We start from the raw sequence: 19,496 nt of genomic DNA, 5'->3' as shown, positions 1-19,496 counted from the left end.
GAAAGGGCTTTAGTGTTGAATGAGAGTGATGTTAGATTTGAAATGAACAGAAAGGGGTTCTGGGTTGAATAAGAGTGTTGGTAGATTTGAACTGAACAGAAAGGGCTTTTGGGTTGAATAAGAGTGTTGGTAGATTTGAAATGAACAGAAAGGGCTTTTGTGTTGAATGAGAGTGATGTTAGATTTGAACTGAACAGAAAGGGCTTTTTGGTTCAATGAGAGTGTTGGTAGATTTGAACTGAACAGAAAGGGCTTTTGGGTTGAATAGGAGTGTTGGTAGATTTGAACTGAACAGAAATGGTTTTTGTGTTGAATGAGAGTGATGTTAGATTTGAAATGAACAGAAAGGGCTTTTAGGGTGAATAAGAGTTCTGGTAGATTTGAAATGAAGTGATAGGGCTTTTGTGTTGAAGGAGAGTGTTGGTAGGTTTGAACTGAACTGCCAGTCATGCTGCAGTTGTGTCAGTTTTATTGCTTTTGTGTTTTTTCTGATGTTAGTTAGTTTCATCTTTAATTATCTTATTTTATAAAGTTTCATTTCTTTTATTTTCAGGTGAGTGCACTACGTATATTGTTGCTGGATTAGCGATGGTGGAAGAGGGTAAGGTTATTTTGAGTGTTTGATGCATTCATGATGACTTTTCATGAAATGTTGTAATGATTCTATCAATACGAAGAGATATTTTGATGCAAACAATATTTAATATAAGTAAAATTTCAAGTGTATTAGGGAAGTAGTACATACCCATTTGGTTTTCATTTTTAAAATTTCGTTAAATGAATGTTTAGTTTTCCATTTATTCTTTTATTTGTAGACGAGAACTTTATATATATTTCATCTAAAGACAGCATATTCTAAATGTAGTTTATATAGATGCTAGCTGTGGTCACTACACACTCCTAATATTCCCAATTCGAAAAGATTCCTAAAATGTCGTCACATGAATTTCTATATTTTAGAATCATAGTTGGATTACCTTTTCTTCTTAATTTCCTGCGTTGGTGCAACTTTAGACTTGAGATCTTTTAGCGATGAAGGCTGAAAGACTAAAGGTAAAAGCTCAATGTTTTTTGGGACTGTGGAAGGTTGTCCATTTTTATGTTAAGTAAAAAATGCTTTGAGAAATGACTGGCATATTTAATATTGCTCTCAGTAATCTGAGGAATATTACAGCAAAAGACTTACTCATACACAGAGCTCAGTCTTGACCAGAGTCTGAGTTCCACACATAAAATCTTGAGTAAAAACCAATCAGGTTCGAAAAATATATCAATCTCGAATCAGTCACAGAAAAGAAATGTCTTAGTTATAACGACATTAACCAAACCCCTGGCATAAAAAGGGACGTGTTTGAGGACGTGCATTGGACTAGAAACAGCTGCAATGGTTGTTGTATATATATAACTATAGAATATAAATATACAATATATATAATATATATTATATATGTATGTATAATTATAGAATAAATATATACATTATATATATATATATATATATATTTATATATATAATATTTATATACATATATATATATATATATATATATATATGTATATATATAAAACGTAGTTATATAATAATGCACACATATATACATATATAATCACACCAACACACACACATATATATATATATAATAGAAAACGTAGTTATATAATAATGCATACACATGTACATATATATATATATATATATATATATATATAAACACCAACACACACACACACACACACACATATATATATATATATATATATATATATATATATACATATATATATATATATATATATATATATATATGTGTAGTTATATTATGTGTGTATGTATGCATAATCTTGCACACGCACACACACATATATATACACATTTATATAAAATGTTTACATACATATACGTAAGTGTATAATTAAAACACGGACGATAAGTGGTTGAAACGTTTTACAACAGATATGTTCAAATTCTAATATTTTTTTGAAAAATTAAAATCCCTTTTAATCCTATATTATGAAACGAATATTCGCTGTAATTTCTAGAATTTAAAAATAAAACCTGGAGATCTAATCCTATATAAAGAGCTAAGGGACGTTCTTCATCACATATCTAACATGGATAAGTTATTTGAAAAGACTTGGCCTTACTTGGCCTTCACAGCTCTCTGGGGAGTCGCCGTGCTCCGTGAAGCCTTCGGGAATCCTCTTCGGTACATCTTCGCTGGAGTCAACCGTGATGGTCAGGACAACGTCTTTGGGATCGACAATTTCCTTCTCTTTGTTGGACTTGGAGCAGTTCTTTCATTTGTTGTGAGACAAGGAAAGCGACGAAAGGCTGAAGAAGAAGAAGAAGACTTGAAGAGAAACATTCGGGAGCTCTATGTCATACTACAAGAGCAAGTAAAGAATCTGGATGTGATTGCTGTTAATATGACAAAGATTCAGGAGCTGGAGCGCAAGTTGGAAGAAACAGAGGATTGTAAAAAGAAGAAAGATGATGTGGGGAATATCTTAAGATTTTCAAAGCAACAGTTTAAGCATCAGGCCTTGGAAGACAAAATCCGTTACCTCGAGGATCAGAAGAATCTTATGGAAAAGCAGATGGGGGCTTATGAAAGGTCTAAAGCTGAACTGGAAGAAAAGCTCCTTCAGATCAAAGAAGAAAACAGAGACGTGCAGAAATATGCTGATGAACTGGCCCAAAGAAGTGATGACTTGAATAACCAGGTGATGAGTTTGACGGCTCACTTGGCTGAGAGCAATTGCCGACTCGTTCAGCTACAGACTGTTGCAGATAAGATGCACAAGAATCTGTGTAAAATGACTGAAGAAAAGATGGAGATGGAAAAACACATCCAGGCACAAGCTGAGATAATCGACCGTTGCAAGAATGACAAGGAAGAGATGCAGCTTAAAGTTGAAGATCTACAAAGAGAAGTAAGATTCCTTTCTCAATCGAAGCAATTTCTGGAATACCAGCTACAAGAAAAAGACACCAGACTCCGGGATCAAAATGCTTTGCTGCAAGAGAGAGACGGTCGTCTTCAGGAGATGAAAGAGAAAGCCAACGCCATCGATGGAGAAAATAATCGACTGCAAGATGAGCTGCAGCAGCTACAACGAGAGAAGGAGCAGTGTCTCCGTGACCTTGAAAATGTCAAGATGCAGAAGAAACAACAAGAGGAAACAAACACAAGACTCCAACAACAAATCTCTCTTCTCATGAGGTGGCGCGAAGGTGTGGCCTTTGGCCTGATGGAGACTGATCAACAGCTCTTTAATGGGGCTCCATAGAAAGGATCAAAGTTTCATTTTAAGTTCTCATAGGAATATTCATTTTTAGTATTTTAAAATTTGTTTTGTATATATATGTAAAAGGAATTATTTGTAATAGATTATATTAATTATTTTTCTGTTTCATTAACCACAGAAAAGTCTTTGCTTTTTGCACCCACTTGACGACCATATTTATTCAGAAATGACCCAATCACCGTCATGAAAATATTATTGAATTGCGAACTTGATAACGCAATGATATAAGATATGGTAGCTTATTCTACAGGTATTAAACACAAAAGTTCTAAAATTGGTTATATTTTATTTGAAGAATATACAAATACAGGCATGCACATCTCTTTTTATTTTTTCTTATTTTTTTCAAAAGCACATCGTAAGTTTTACCTCTAAACTTAAAGAATCAAGTCTTATTTTTCCAAAATTTTCAAATCTTTCCATATTGTTTTCTTGAAGAACAATTAGTTATTGAAACTCGTTACTGGTTATTTCGATTAGTCGCTGCTGACTGTTCGTGGATTTAAGAGGATTCAGAAGTGCTGGAACTAATTGGTGGTGAAGACGGATTATGAAGTTCATGATATGATGCCAAGCATTGGTACCGGGAAGACCCTTCGCTTCCGAAGAGAACACAGGGGGAATCAGCTGTCAGTATTTGTAGTAAAAGTGAAATGAGGATGGTCAGTGAAATGGAAAAAGGGGAAGTGAGAGCGAAAATAAAAGGTTGAAAAGTAGGCGCATATAAAAGTTTAGGAAATCTTCATTATATCAGATTAACCGATCTGCACCCACTTTTTGGCCTTTAACTTTACTGCCCTTAACGCTCCTTTTTTTTCCATCTCGCTGACCATCGTCATTTGACTTTTACTAGAAAAAGCAACAACTGATTTTCTTGTCAGTTGCTCTTTGGCAACGATGGGTCTCCCCGGCCCCCTTGCTTGACAACATGGCCTGGATATCATCAAGCGTCTTCATCGTCAATTAGTTCCACTAGTTCTAAATCCTCTTACATCCACGAACAGTCATCAGCCACTATTTAAAATAACCATTAACAAATTTTAATAACTAATTCTTCTTCAAGGAAACATGAAAAGATTTGAAAATTTTGGAGAAGTCAAATTCTTGACTCATTCAGTTTAGAGGTAAAACTTACGATGTCCTTTTGTGAAAAGGAAGAAAACAAAAAAATGTGAATGTGGATGCCTGAATTTGTATATTCTTCAAGTAATAATTGTTTGATATCATCACAATAAGACACCAAAGTTTAAATTATTGCGTTATTAAGTTCGCAATGCAATACATAGTTTTTATAATGATTGGGTCATTTGCGAATTAATAGTCAAATGGGCACAAAAATCAAATTTCTGTGGTTAATGAAACAGAAAAACAAATAAAAACATTTATTACAAATAGTTCCTTTTATATATTTACAAAACAAATTTCAACATACTAAGAATGAGCATTCCTTTAATAACTTAAAATGAAACTTTGTTCCTTCCTATGGAGCCCCATTGGCAAGCTGGTCGTCAGTTTTCCTCAGGCCAAAGGCCACACCTTGGCGCCATTTCATGAGGAGAGAGATTTGTTGTTGGAGTCTTGTGTTTGTTTCCTCTTGATGTTTTTTCTGCATCTTTACGTTTTCAAGGTCACGGAGACACTGTTCCTTCTCTCGTTGTACCTGCCGCAGCTTATCTTGCAGTCCATTATATTCTCCATGGATGGCGTTGGCTTTCTCTTCCATCTCCTGAAGACGACCGTCTCTCTCTTGCAGCAAAGCCTTCTGTTTCCGGAGTCTGGTGTCTTTTTCTTGTAGCTGGCATTCCAGATTTTGCTTTGCTTGAGAAAGGAATCTTACTTCTTTTTGTAGATCTTGAACTTTAAACTGCATCTCTTCCTTGTCATTCTTGCATCGGTTGATTGTCTCGGCTTGTGCCTGGATGTGTTCTTCCATCTCCATCTTTTCTTCATTCACTTTACACAGATTCTTGTGCATCTTATCTGCAACAGTCTGTAGCTGAACGAGTCGGCAATTGCTCTCAGCCAAGTCAGCCGTCAGACTCATCACCTGGTTATTAAAGTTGTCATTTCTTTGGGCCATTTCATCAATATATTTCTTCAGGTGTTTGTTTTCTTCTTTGATCTGAAGGAGCTTTTCTTCCAGTTCAGCTTTAGACCTTTCATAAGCCGCCATCTGCTTTCCCAAAAGATTCTTCTGATCCTCGAGGCAACGGATCTTGTCTTCCAAGGCCTGATGCTCCAAATGCTGCTTTGTAAATCTTAAGATATTCCCCAACTCTTCTTTCTTCTTACAATCATCTGTTTCTTTCAGCTTGCGCTCCAGCTCCTGAATATTTGTCATATCAACGGCAATCACATGCAGATTCTTTACTTGCTCTTTTAGTGTGACACAGAGCTCCGGAATGTTTCTCTTCAAGTCTTCTTCTTCTTCATCAGTCTTTCGTTGCTTTCCTTGTCTCACAACAAATAAAAGAACTGCTCCAAGTAAAACAAAGAGAAGGGAATTGTCGATCCCAAAGACGTTGTCCTGACCATCACGGTTGACTCCAGCGAAGATGTACCGAAGAGGATTCCCGGAGGCTTCACGGAGTACGGCGACTCCGCAGAGAGCTGTGAGGGCCAAGTAAGGCCAAGTCTTTTCAAATAACTTATCCATGTTAGATATGTGATGAATAACGACGCTCACCTGTTTATATAGTATTCGATCTCCAGGTTTTATTTTTAAATTCTGGAAATTTCAGCAAATATTCTTCTCAAAATATCAGATTAAAGTGAGTTTAATTTATCAAAAAAATAGGATTATTTGAACATTTCGGTTGTAAAACGTTTTAATCATTATCGTCCCTGTCTCGGGTATACACTTATGCATACGTATGTAAGCTTTTTATATAAATGTATACACACACACGCATATATATATATATACATATTATATATATATATATATATATATATATATATATATATATATATATATATATATATATATATATATATATATGTATGTATGTATAATGTGTATATGTGCATGCATATGCATACATACACATATATAACTAAACATATATGTGTGTTGGTATATATATGTATATATATATATATATATATATATATATATATATATATATATATATATATATATATATATATATATATATATATTTTATTTATATATATATATGTGTATGTGCGCATGCATATTCATACATACACACCCATATATAACTAAACATATATGTGTGTTGGTATATATATATATATATATATATATATATATATATATATATATATATATATATATATATATATATATTTGTATATATGTATATGTTTATGCATAACTATCTAGAGCATTTTCATATATATATATATATGTATATATATATATATATATATATATATATATATATATATATATACTATATATATATATATAAATATATATATATATATATATATATATATATATATAGAGAGAGAGAGAGAGAGAGAGAGAGAGAGAGAGAGAGAGAGAGATTTAGTGTTTTTGTTCCATTCACCTTTGGAGTGAGGGATTAGCATGCCAATGCCCCCCCCCCCACTTCGATATTATTTTTTGTGGCTTTCAAAAGCCATGATGCTGGATTACTTCCTCATAACTGAATTCGAGTTGCTGGATTGATTTGTAGTTCTGTTCAGTATTGGATGTTGAATGGAATAGAATAGGGTAGGGTAGTTGGCAGAGGACCAGCTGTGGGTTTGCGATGGAATTGAACAAAAAGGGTTTTCGGATTGAATGGTCGTGTGGGCAGATTTGAATGGCACAGAAAGGGTTTTTGGGTTGAATGAGTGTTGGTAGATTTGAACTGAAAAAAAAACGGGCTTTTGTGTTGCATGGTTCTGTAGACAGATTTGAATGGCACAGAAAGGCTTTTGGGTGGAATGAGTGGTGGTATATTTGAACTGAAAAGAAAAGGCTTTTGGGTTGCATGGTTGTGTAGACAGATTTTAATGGAACAGAAAGGGTTTTTGGGTTAAATGGTTGTGTGGGTAGATTTGAATGGAACAAAAAGTGCTTTTGGGTTGAATGAATGTTGGTATATTTGAACTGAACAGAAAGAGTGTTTGGGTTGCATGGTTGTGTAGATAGATTTGAATAGAACAGAAAGGGTTTTTGCGTTGAATGAGAGTTGGTATATTTGAATTGAACAGAAAGGGCCTTTGGGTTGAATGGTTGTGTAGGCAGATTTGAATGAAACAGAAAGGTTTTTTTGGGATAACATGTGAGTGTTGGTAGATTTGAATTGAACTGAAATGGCTTTTGGGTTGAATGAGTCTTGGCATATTTGAATTGAATAGAAATGGCTTTTGAGCTGAATGAGTGTGTTCGCATATTTGAACTGAACAGAAAAGGCATTTGGGTTGAATGAGAGTATTCGCAGGTTTTAACTGAGAAGAAAGGGCTTTTGAGTTGAATGAAACTGCTGATAGATTTAAATTGAAGAGAAAGGGCTTTTGGGTTGAATGAGTGTTGAAATATTTGAACTGAACTGAAAGGGCTTTTGGGTTGAAGGAGAGTGTTACCAGATTAGAATTGAACAGAAAGTGCTTTTAGATTAAATGAGTTTGCAGATTTGAATTGAAAAGAAAGGGCCTTTGCATTCAATGAGAGTGTTGGGAGATTTGAATTCAAGAGACGGTTTTCGGTGTAATGAGTGTTGGCATATTTCATTTGGACAGAAAGGGCTATTGGATTGAATGAGTGTGTTGGCAGATTTGAATTGAACAGAAAGGGCCTTTGGGTTGAATGAGATTGTTGGCAGATTTGAATTGAACAGATAGAGCTTCTGGATTAAATAAGAGTGATGGCAGACTTGAATTAAACAGAAAGGGCTTTCGTGTTGAAAGTGAATGTTGGCAGAGTTGAATTAAACAGATAGGCCTTTTGAATTGAATCAGTGTTGGCAGATTTGAATTGAACAGAAATGGTTTTTGGGTTGAATGAGTGGGTTGGCAGGTCTGAATTGAACAGAAAGGGTTTTTGGGTTGAATGAGTGGGTTGGCAGGTTTGAATTGAACAGGAAGGGCTTTATGGATGAATGAGAGTGTTGGCAGATTTGAATTGAACAAAAAGGGCTTTTGGGTGAAATGGAAGTGTTGGCAGATTTGAACTGAACAGAAAGGACTTTTGAGTTGAATGAAAGTGTAGGTAGATTAAAATAGAACAGAAAGGGCTTTTAGGTTGAATGGGTGTTGGTAGATTTGAATTGATCAGAAATGGCTTCTGGGTGGAATGAGAGTGATGTTAGATTTTAATTGGATAGAAATGGATTTTGGGTTGAATGAAAGTGTTGATAGATTTGAACTGAACAGAAAGGACTTTTGGGTTGAATAAGTGTTGGTAGATTTGAACTGAACAGAAAGGGCTTTTGGGTTGAATAAGAGTGTTGGTAGATTTGAACTGAACAGAAATGGTTTTTGTGTTGACTGAGAGTGATGTTAGATTTGAACTGAACAGGAAGGGCTTTTTGGTTCAATAAGAGTGTTGGTAGATTTGAACTGAACAGAAAGGGTTTTTGGGTTGAATAAGTGTGTTGGTAGATTTGAGATGAAGAGATAGGGCTTTTGTGTTGAATGAGAGTGATGTTAGATTTGAAATGAACAGAAAGGGCTTTTTGGTTCAATGAAAGTGTTGATAGATTTGAACTGAACAGAAAGGGCTTTTGGGTTGAATAGGAGTGTTGGTAGATTTGAGCTGAACAGAAATGGTTTTTGTGTTGAATGAGAGTGATGTTAGATTTGAAATTATTAGAAAGGGCTTTTTGGTTGAATAGGAGTGTTGGTAGATTTGAGATGAAGATATAAGGCTTTTGTGTTGAAGGAGAGTGATGTTAGATATAAAATGAACAGAAAGGGCTTTTGGGGTGAATAAGAGTTCTGGTAGATTTGAAATGAAGAGATAGGGCTTTTGTGTTGAAGGAGAGTGTTGGTAGGTTTGAATGAACTGCCAGCCATGCTGCAGTTGTGTCAGTTTTATTCCTTTCGTGTTTTCTCTGATGTTAGTTTCATCTTTAATTATCTCGCACAGTGTGGAACGTCTTGCAATTTTGGTCTTTATCGTCTACAGTGTGCCGCGTGAGGTTCACTTAGGCGTTATTTTGAGTGTTTAATACATTCATGATGACTTTTCACGAAATGTTGTAATGATTCTATCCTTACGAAGAGATATTTTGATGCAAACAATATTTAATATAAGTAAAATTTCAAGTGTATTAGGGAAGTAGTACATATCCATTTGGTTTTCATTCTTAAAATTTCGTTAAATGAATGTTTAGTTTTCCATTTATTTTTTTATTTGTAGACGAGAACTTTATATATATTTCATCTAAAGACAGCATATTCTAAATGTAGTTTATCTAGATAAAGGTCAAAATGAGATGACTTACTGTCAACGTCCCTTTCTTCTGTTGACCCTGCTAACTATGGTCACTACACACTCCTAATATTCCCCAATTCGAAAAAAAATCCTAAAATGTCGTCACATGAATTTCTATATTTTAGAATCATTGTTAGATTATCTTTTCCTCTCAATTTCCTGCGTTGGTGCAATTTTAGACTTGAGATCTTTTAGCGATGAAGGCTGAAAGACTAAAGGTAAAAGTTTAATGTTTTTTGGGACTGTGAAAGGTTGTCCAATTTTATGTTAAGTAAAAAATGCTTTGAGAAATGACTGGCATATTTGATATTGCTCTCAGTAGCCTGAGGAATATTACAGCAAAAGAGTTACTCATACACAGAGCTCAGACTTGACCAGAGTCTAAGTTCCACACATAAAATCTTGAGTAAAAACCAATCAGGTTAGAAAAAGATATCAATCTCGAGTCAGTCACAGAAAAGAAATGTCTTAGTTACAACGTCATTAACCAAACCCCTGGCATAAAAAGGGACGTGTTTGAGGACGTGCATTGGACTAGAAACAGCTGCAATGGTTGTTGTATATAACTATAGAATATATATATACAGTATATATAATATAAATATGTATGTATAATTATAGAATAAATATATACATTATATATATATGTACATATATATATATATATATATATATATATATATATATATATTTATATATATATATATATATATATTTATATATATATACATATATTTATATATACACATATACATACATACATATATATATATATATATATATACATATATAGAAAACGCAGTTATATAATAATGCACATATATATACATATATTATCACACCAACACACACACACATATATATATATATATATATATATATATATATGTATATATATATGATAGAAAACGTAGCTATATAATAATGCATACACATGTACATATATATATATATATATATATATATATATATATATATATATATACACCAGCACACACACACACACACATATATATATATATATATATATATATATATATATATACATATATATATAGTTATATTATGTGTGTGTATGTATGCATATTCTTGCACACGCACACACACACACATATATATATACATTTATATAAAATGTTTACATACATGTACGTAAGTGTATAATTAAGGCACGGACGATAAGTGGTTAAAACGTTTTACAACAGATATGTTCAAATTCTAATATCTTTTTGAAAAATTAAAATCCCTTTTAATCTGATATTATGAAATGAATATTTGCTGTAATTTCTAGAATTTAAAAATAAAACCTGGAGATCGAATCCTATATAAAGAGCCGAGCGTCGTTATTCATCACATATCTAACATGGATAAGTTATTTGAAAAGACTTGGCCTTACTTGGCCTTCACAGCTCTCTGCGGAGTCGCCGTGCTCCGTGAAGCCTCCGGGAATCCTCTTCGGTACATCTTCTCTGGAGTCAACCGTGATGGTCAGGACAACGTCTTCTGGATCGAGAATTTCCTTCTCTTTGTTTTACTTGGAGCAGTTCTTTTATTTGTTGTGAGACAAGGAAAGCGACGAAAGACTGATGAAGAAGAAGAAGAAGAAGAAGACTTGAAGAGAAACATTCGGGAGCTCTATGTCATACTGCAAGAGCAAGTAAAGAATCTGGATATGATTGCTGTTAATATGACAAAGATTCAGGAGCTGGAGCGCAAGGTGAAAGAATCAGAGGATTTTAAGAAGAAGAAAGATGATGTGGGGAATATCTTAAGATTTTCAAAGCAGCAGTTGAAGCATCAGGCCTTGGAAGACAAAATCCGTTGCCTCGAGGATCAGAAGAATCTTTTGGAAAAGCAGATGGCGGGTTATGAAAGGTCTAAGGCTGAACTGGAAGAAAAGCTCCTTCAGATCAAAGAAGAAAACAGAGACGTGAAGAAAACTGCTGATGAAATGGCCCAAAGAAGTGATGACTTGAATAACCAGGTGATGAGTCTGACGGCTAACTTGGCTGAGAGCAATTGCCGACTCGTTCAGCTACAGACTGTTGCAGATAAGATGCACGAGAATCTGTGTAAAGTGACTGAAGAAAAGATGGAGATGGAAAAACACATGCAGGCACAAGCTGAGATAATCGACCATTGCAAGAATGACAAGGAAGAGATGCAGCTTAAAGTTCAAGATCTACAAAGAGAAGTAAGATTCCTTTCTCAATCGAAGCAGTTTCTGGAATACCAGCTACAAGAAAAAGACACCAGACTCCGGGATCAAAATGCTTTGCTGCAAGAGAGAGACGGTCGTCTTCAGGAGATGACCCAGAGAGCCAACGCCATCGATGGAGAAAATAATCGACTGCAAGATGAGCTGCAGCAGCTACAACGAGAGAAGGAGCAGTGTCTCCGTGACCTTGAAAACGTCAAGATGCAGAAGAAACAACAAGAGGAAACAAACACAAGACTCCAACAACAAATCTCTGTTCTCATGAGGTGGCGCGAAGGTGTGGCCTTTGGCCTGATGGAGACTGATCAACAGCTCTTTAATGGGGCTCCATAGAAAGGATCAAAGTTTCATTTTAAGTTCTCATAGGAATATTCATTCTTAGTATTTTAAAATTTGTTTTGTATATATATAAAAGGAATTATTTGTAATAAATTATATTAATTATTTTTCTGTTTCATTAACCACAGAAAAGTCTTTGCTTTTTGCGCCCACTTGACGACCATATTTATTCAGAAATGACCCAATCACCGTCATGAAAATTGTATTGCATTACGAACTTGATAACGCAATGATTTAAAATATGGTATCTTATTCTACAGGTATTAAACACAAAAGTTCTAAAATTGGTTATATTTTATTTGAAGAATATACAAATACAGGCATGCACATCTATTTTTTTTTCTTAATTTTTTCAAAAGCACATCGTAAGTTTTACCCCTAAACTTAAAGAATCAAGTCTTATTTTTCCAAAATTTTCAAATCTTTCCATAATGATTTCTTGAAGAAGAATTAGTTATTGAAAATCGTTACTGGTTATTTCGATTACTCGCTGCTGACTGTTCGTGGATTTAAGAGGATTCAGAACTGCTGGAACTAATTGGTGATGAAGACGGATTATGAAGTTCATGATATGATGCCAAGCATTGGTACCGGGGAGACCCTTCGCTTCCGAAGAGAACGCAGGGGGAATCAGCTGTCAGTATTTGTAGTAAAAGTGAAAAGAGAATGGTCAGTGAGATGGAAAAAGGGGAAGTGAGAGCGAAAATAAAAGGTTAAAAAGTAGGCGCATATAAAAGTTTAGGAAATCTTCATTATATCAGATTAACTGATCTGCACCCACTTTTTGGCCTTTAACTTTACTTCCCTTCCCACTTCCTTTTTTTTCCATCTCGCTGACCATCGTCATTTGACGTTTACTACAAAAAGCAGCAACTGAATTTCTCGTCAGTTGCTCTTTGGCAGCGATGGGTCTCCCCGGCCCCCTTGCTTGACAACGTGGCCTGGATATCATCAAGTGTCTTCATCGTCAATTAGTTCCACCTGTTCTAAATCCTCTTACATCCACGAACAGTCATCAGCCACTAATTAAAATAACCATTAACGAATTTTAATAACTGATTCTTCTTCAAGGAATTATTATGAAAAGATTTGAAAATTTTGGAAAAATAAAAGTCTTGATTCTTTCAGTTTAGGGGTAAAACTTACGATGTCCTTTTGTGAAAAGGAAGAAAATAAACAAATGTGAAGGTGGATGCCTGTATTTGTATATTCTTCAAATAAGAATCGTTTGATATCATCACAATAAGACACCAAAGTTTAAATGATTGCGTTATCAAGTTCGCAATGCAATACAGTTTTTATGATGATGATTGGGTCATTTGCGAATTAATAGTCAAATGGGCACAAAAGTCAAATTTCTGTGGTTAATGAAGCAGAAAAATAAATAAAAACATTTATTACAAATAGTTCCTTTTATATATTTACAAAACAAATTTCTTCATACTAAGAATGAGCATTCCTTTAAAAACTGAAAATGAAACTTTGTTCCTTCCTATGGAGCCCCATTGGCAAGCTGGTCGTCAGTTTTCCTCAGGCCAAAGGCCACACCTTCACGCCATCTCATGAGGAGAGAGATTTGTTGTTGGAGTCTTGTGTTTGTTTCCTCTTGTTGTTTCTTCTGCATCTTGACGTTTTCAAGGTCACGGAGACACTGTTCCTTCTCTCGTTGTAGCTGCCGCATCTTATCTTGCAGTCCATTATATTCTCCATCGATGGCGTTGGCTTTCTCTTCCATCTCCTGAAGACGACCGTGCCTCTCTTGCAGCAAAGCATTCTGTTTCCGGAGTCTGGTGTCTTTTTCTTGTAGCTGGCATTCCAGATTTTGCTTTGCTTGAGAAAGGAATCTTACTTCTTTTTGTAGATCTTCAACTTTAAGCTGCATCTCTTCCTTGTCATTCTTGCATCGGTTGATTGTCTCGGCTTGTGCCTGGATGTGTTTTTCCATCTCCATCTTTTCTTCAGTCACTCTACACAGATTCTTGTGCATCTTATCTGCAACAGTCTGTAGCTGAACGAGTCGGCAATTGCTCTCAGCCAAGTCAGCCGTCAGACTCATCACCTGGTTATTAAAGTTGTCATTTCTTTGGGCCATTTCATCAGCATATTTCTTCACGTCTCTGTTTTCTTCTTTGATCTGAAGGAGCTTTTCTTCCAGTTCAGCTTTAGACCTTTCATAAGCCGCCATCTGCTTTCCCAAAAGATTCTTCTGATCCTCGAGGCAACGGATCTTGTCTTCCAAGGCCTGATGCTCCAAATGCTGCTTTGTAAATCTTAAGATATTCCCCAACTCTTCTTTCTTCTTACAATCCTCTGTTTCTTTCAGCTTGCGCTCCAGCTCCTGAATCTTTGTCATATTAACAGCAATCACATGCAGATTCTTTACTTGCTCTTTTAGTGTGACACAGAGCTCCGGAATGTTTCTCTTCAAGTCTTCTTCTTCTTCATCAGTCTTTCGTCGCTTTCCTTGTCTCACAACAAATAAAAGAACTGCTCCAAGTAAAACAAAGAGAAGGGAATTGTCGATCCCAAAGACGTTGTCCTGACCATCTTGGTTGACTCCAGCGAAGATGTACCGAAGAGGATTCCCGGAGGCTTCACGGAGCACGGCGACTCCCCAGAGAGCTGTGAGGGCCAAGAAAGGCCAATTCTTTGCAAATAACTTATCCATGTTAGATATGTGATGAATAACGACGCTCACCTGTTTATATAGTATTCGATCTCCAGGTTTTATTTTTAAATTCTAAAAATTTCAGCAAATATTCGTCTCAAAATATCAGATTAAAGTGAGTTTAATTTCTCAAAAAATAGGATTATTTGAACATTTCGGTTGTAAAACGTTTTAATCATTATCGTCCCTGTCTCGGGTATACACTTATGCATATGTATGTAAGCTTTTTATATAAATGTATACACACACACACGCATATATATATATATATATACATATTATATATATATATGTATGTATATATAATGTGTATATGTGCATGCATATGAACACATACACATATATAACTAAACATATATGTGTGTTGGTATATATATGTATATATATAGATATATATATATATATATATATATATATATATATATATATATATATGTGTGTGTATGTGCGCATGCATATTCATACATACACACCCATATATAACTAAACATATATATGTGTTGGTATATATATATATATATATATATATATATATATATATATATATATATATATATATATATATATATATATATATATTTGTATATATGTACATGTTTATGCATAACTATCTAGAGATTTTATATATATATATATGTATATATATACTATATATATATATATATATATATATATATATATATATATATATATATATATATATAGAGAGAGAGAGAGAGAGAGAGAGAGAGAGAGAGAGAGAGAGAGAGAGAGAGAGAGAGATTCAGTGTTTTGGTTCCATTCACCTTTGGAGTGAGGGATTAGCATGCCAATGCCCCCCCCCCCTTCACTTCGATATTATTTTCTGTGGCTTTCAAAAGCCATGATGCTGGATTTATTCCTCGTAACTGAATTCGAGTTGCTGGATTGAGTTGTAGTTCTGTTCAGTATTGGATGTTGAATGGAATAGAATAGGGTAGGGTAGTTGGCAGAGGACCAGTTGTGGGTTTGCGATGGAATTGAACAAAAAGGGTTTTCGGGTTGAATGGTCGTGTGGGCAGATTTGAATGGCACAGAAAGGGTTTTTGGGTTGAATGAGTGTTGGTAGATTTGAACTGAAAAGAACGGGGTTTTGTGTTGCATGGTTCTGTAAACAGATTTGAATGGAACAGAAAGGGCTTTTGGGTTGAATGAGTGGTTGTATATTTGAACTGAAAAGAAAGGGCTTTTGGGTTGCATGGTTCTGTAGACAGATTTTAATGGAACAGAAAGGGTTTTTGGGTGAAATGGTTGTGTGGGTAGATTTGAATGGAACAAAAAGTGCTTTTGGGTTGAATGAATGTTGGTATATTTGAACTGAACAGAAAGAGTGTTTGGGTTGCATGGTTGTGTAGATAGATTTGAATAGAACAGAAAGGGTTTTTTTGTTGAATGAGTGTTGGAAGATTTGAACTGAAAAGAAAGGACTTTTGGGTTACATGGTTCTGTAGAAGATTTTAATGGAACAGAAAGAGTTTTTGGGTAAAATTTTTTTGTGGGTAGATTTGAATGGAACAAAAAGGGCTTTTGGGTTGAATGAGTGTTGGTAAATTTGAACTGAACAGAAAGAGTTTTTGGGTTGCATGGTTGTGTAGATAGATTTGAATAGAACAGAAAGGGCTTTTGGGTTGAATGAGAGTTGGTATATTTGAATTGAACAGAAAGGGCCTTTGGGTTGAATGGTTGTGTAGGCAGATTTGAATGAAACAGAAAGTTTTTTTTGGGGTAACTTGTGAGTGTTGGTAGATTTGAATTGAACAGAAATGGCTTATGGGTTGAATGAGTCTTGGCATATTTGAATTGAATAGAAATGACTTTTGAGCTGAATGAGTGTGTTCGCATATTTGAACTGAACAGAAAAGGCATTTGGATTGAATGAGAGTATTCGCAGGTTTTAACTGAAAAGAAAGGGCTTTTGAGTTGAACGAAACTGCTGATAGATTTAAATTGAACAGAAAGGGCTTTTGGGTTGAATGAGTGTTGAAATATTTGAACTGAACTGAAAGGGCTTTTGGGTTGAAGGAGAGTGTTACTAGATTAGAATTGAACAGAAAGTGCTTTTGTATTAAATGAGTTTGCAGATTTGAATTGAAAAGAAAGGGCCTTTGGGTTCAATGAGAGGGTTGGGAGATTTGAATTTAAGAGACGGTTTGGGGTTGACTGAGTGTTGGCATATTTCAATTGAACAGACAGGGCTATTGGATTGAATCAGTGTGTTGGCAGATTTGAATTGAACAGAAAGGGTTTTTGGGTTGAATGAGAGGGTTGGCACATTTGAATTGAAAAGGAAGGACTTTTGGGTTGAATGAGAGTGTTGGTATGTATGAACTAAACCGGAAAGGCTTTTGAGTAGAATGGGTGCTGGTAATTTGAAATGAACAAAAAGGGCTTTTGGGTTGAATGAGACTCTGTGCATATTTGAACAGAACAGAAAGGGCTTTTGAGTTGAATGAAAGTGTAGGTAGATTTTAATTGAACAGAAAGGGCTTTTAGGTTGAATGGGTGTTGGTAGATTTGAATTGAACAGAAATGGCTTTTGGGTGGAATGAGAGTGATGTTAGATTTTAATTGGATAGAAATGGCTTTTGGGTTGAATGAAAGTGTTGATAGATTTGAACTGAACAGAAAGGACTTTTGGGTTGAATAAGTGTTGGTATATTTGAACTGAATAGAAAGGGCTTTTGGGTAGAATGAAAGTGCTGGCAGATTTGAACTGAACAAAAAGGGCCTTTGGGTTGAATAAGTGTGTTGGCTTATTTTATCAGAACAGAAAGGGCTTTTGAGTTGAATGAAAGTGTTGGTAGATTTGAATTGAATAGAAAGGTATTTTAGGTTGAATGAGTGCTGGTAGAATCGAATTGAACAGAAAGGGCTTTTGGGTTGAATGAAAGTGTTGGTAGATTTGAACTGAACAGAAAGGGCTTTTGGGTAGAATGAAAGTGCTAGCAGATTTGAACTGAACAAAAAGGGCCTTTGGGTTGAATAAGTGTGTTGGCATATTTTATCAGAACAGAAAGGGCTTTTGAGTTAAATGAAAGTGTTGGTAGATTTGAATTGAATAGAAAGGTATTTTAGGTTGAATGAGTGTTGGTAGATTTGAATAGAACCGACAGGGCTTCCGGGTTGAATAAGAGTGTTGGTAGATTTGAACTGAACAGAAAGGGCTTTTGGGTTGAATAAGTGTTGGTATATTTGAACTGAATAGAAAGGGCTTTTGGGTAGAATGAAAGTGCTGGCAGATTTGAACTGAACAAAAAGGGCCTTTGGGTTGAATAAGTGTGTTGGCATATTTTATCAGAACAGAAAGGGCTTTTGAGTTAAATGAAAGTGTTGGTAGATTTGAATTGAATAGAAAGGTATTTTAGGTTGAATGAGTGTTGGTAGATTTGAATAGAACCGACAGGGCTTCCGGGTTGAATAAGAGTGTTGGTAGATTTGAACTGAACAGAAAGGGCTTTTGGGTTGAATAAAAGTGTTGGTATATTTGAAATGAACAGAAAGGGCTTTAGTGTTCAATGAGAGTGATGTTAGATTTGAACGGAACAGAAAGGGGTTCTGGGTTGAATAAGAGTGTTGGTAGATTTGAACTGAACAGAAAGGGCTTTTGGGTTGAATGAGAGTGATGTTACATTTGAAATGAACAGAAAGGGCTTTTAGGATGAATAAGAGTTCTGGTAGATTTGGAATGAAGAGATAGGGCTTTTTTGTTGAAGGAGAGTGTTGGTAGGTTCGAACTGAACTGCCAGTCATGCTGCAGTTGTGTCAGTTTTATTGCTTTTGTGTTTTTTCTGATGTTAGTTAGTTTCATCTTTAATTATCTTATTTAATAAAGTTTCATTTCTTTTATTTTCAGGTGAGTGCACTACGTATATTGTTGCTGGATTAGCGATGGTGGAAGAGGGTAAGGTTATTTTGAGTGTTTGATGCATTCATGATGACTTTTCATAAAATGTTGTAATGATTCCATCAATACGAAGAGATATTTTGATGCAAACAATATTTAATATAAGTAAAATTTCAAGTGTATTAGGGAAGTAGTACATATCCATTTGGTTTTCATTTTTAAAATTTTGTTAAATGAATGTTTAGTTTTCCATTTATTCTTTTATTTGTAGACGAGAACTTTATATATATTTCATCTAAAGGCAGCATATTCTAAATGTAGTTTATCTAGATAAAGGGCAAAATGAGATGACTTACTGTCAAGGTCCCTTTCCTCTGTAGACCCTGCTAACTATGGTCTCTCCTAATATTCCCCAATTCGAAAAGATTCCTAAAATGTCGTCACATGAATTTCTATATTTTAGAATCATAGTTGGATTACCTTTTCTTCTCAATTTCCTGCGTTGGTGCAATTTTAGACTTGAGATCTTTTAGCGATGAAGGCTGAAAGACTAAAGGTAAAGGCTTAATGTTTTTTGGGACTGTGGAAGGTTGTCCAATTTTATGTTAAGTAAAAAATGCTTTGATAAATAACTGGCATATTTGATATTGCTCTCAGTAGCCTGAGGAATATTACAGCAAAAGAG

General features: G+C 34.8%; 4 protein-coding genes across 4 annotated transcripts; 2 read left to right on the top strand and 2 right to left on the bottom strand.

Annotated features, from left to right (window-relative positions):
- The first annotated feature begins 2,112 nt into the window (after window positions 1–2,112).
- LOC137619975 (golgin subfamily A member 6-like protein 7) lies at window positions 2,113–3,291 on the top strand. Its single transcript, XM_068350256.1, has one exon. It carries the CDS (start codon window positions 2,113–2,115, stop codon window positions 3,289–3,291), a length of 1,179 nt encoding a protein of 392 aa, XP_068206357.1.
- A 1,498-nt stretch (window positions 3,292–4,789) lies between these two features.
- On the bottom strand, window positions 4,790–5,965 carry LOC137619974 (probable DNA double-strand break repair Rad50 ATPase). Its single transcript, XM_068350255.1, has one exon. It carries the CDS (start codon window positions 5,963–5,965, stop codon window positions 4,790–4,792), a length of 1,176 nt encoding a protein of 391 aa, XP_068206356.1.
- Window positions 5,966–11,087: 5,122 nt separating this feature from the next.
- On the top strand, window positions 11,088–12,275 carry LOC137619973 (trichohyalin-like). The gene has a single exon (XM_068350254.1). The coding sequence runs from the start codon at window positions 11,088–11,090 to the stop codon at window positions 12,273–12,275; it is 1,188 nt and encodes a 395-aa protein (XP_068206355.1).
- Window positions 12,276–13,773: 1,498 nt separating this feature from the next.
- Window positions 13,774–14,949, bottom strand: LOC137619972 (probable DNA double-strand break repair Rad50 ATPase). The gene has a single exon (XM_068350253.1). It carries the CDS (start codon window positions 14,947–14,949, stop codon window positions 13,774–13,776), a length of 1,176 nt encoding a protein of 391 aa, XP_068206354.1.
- Window positions 14,950–19,496: the final 4,547 nt, after the last annotated feature.

This window comes from Palaemon carinicauda, chromosome 26, assembly GCF_036898095.1.
Source record: "Palaemon carinicauda isolate YSFRI2023 chromosome 26, ASM3689809v2, whole genome shotgun sequence".
Classification (NCBI taxonomy): Eukaryota; Metazoa; Arthropoda; class Malacostraca; order Decapoda; family Palaemonidae; genus Palaemon; species Palaemon carinicauda.
Note: the sequence above shows the minus strand (reverse complement) of the source record. Positions and strands in the feature narration are given on the sequence as shown.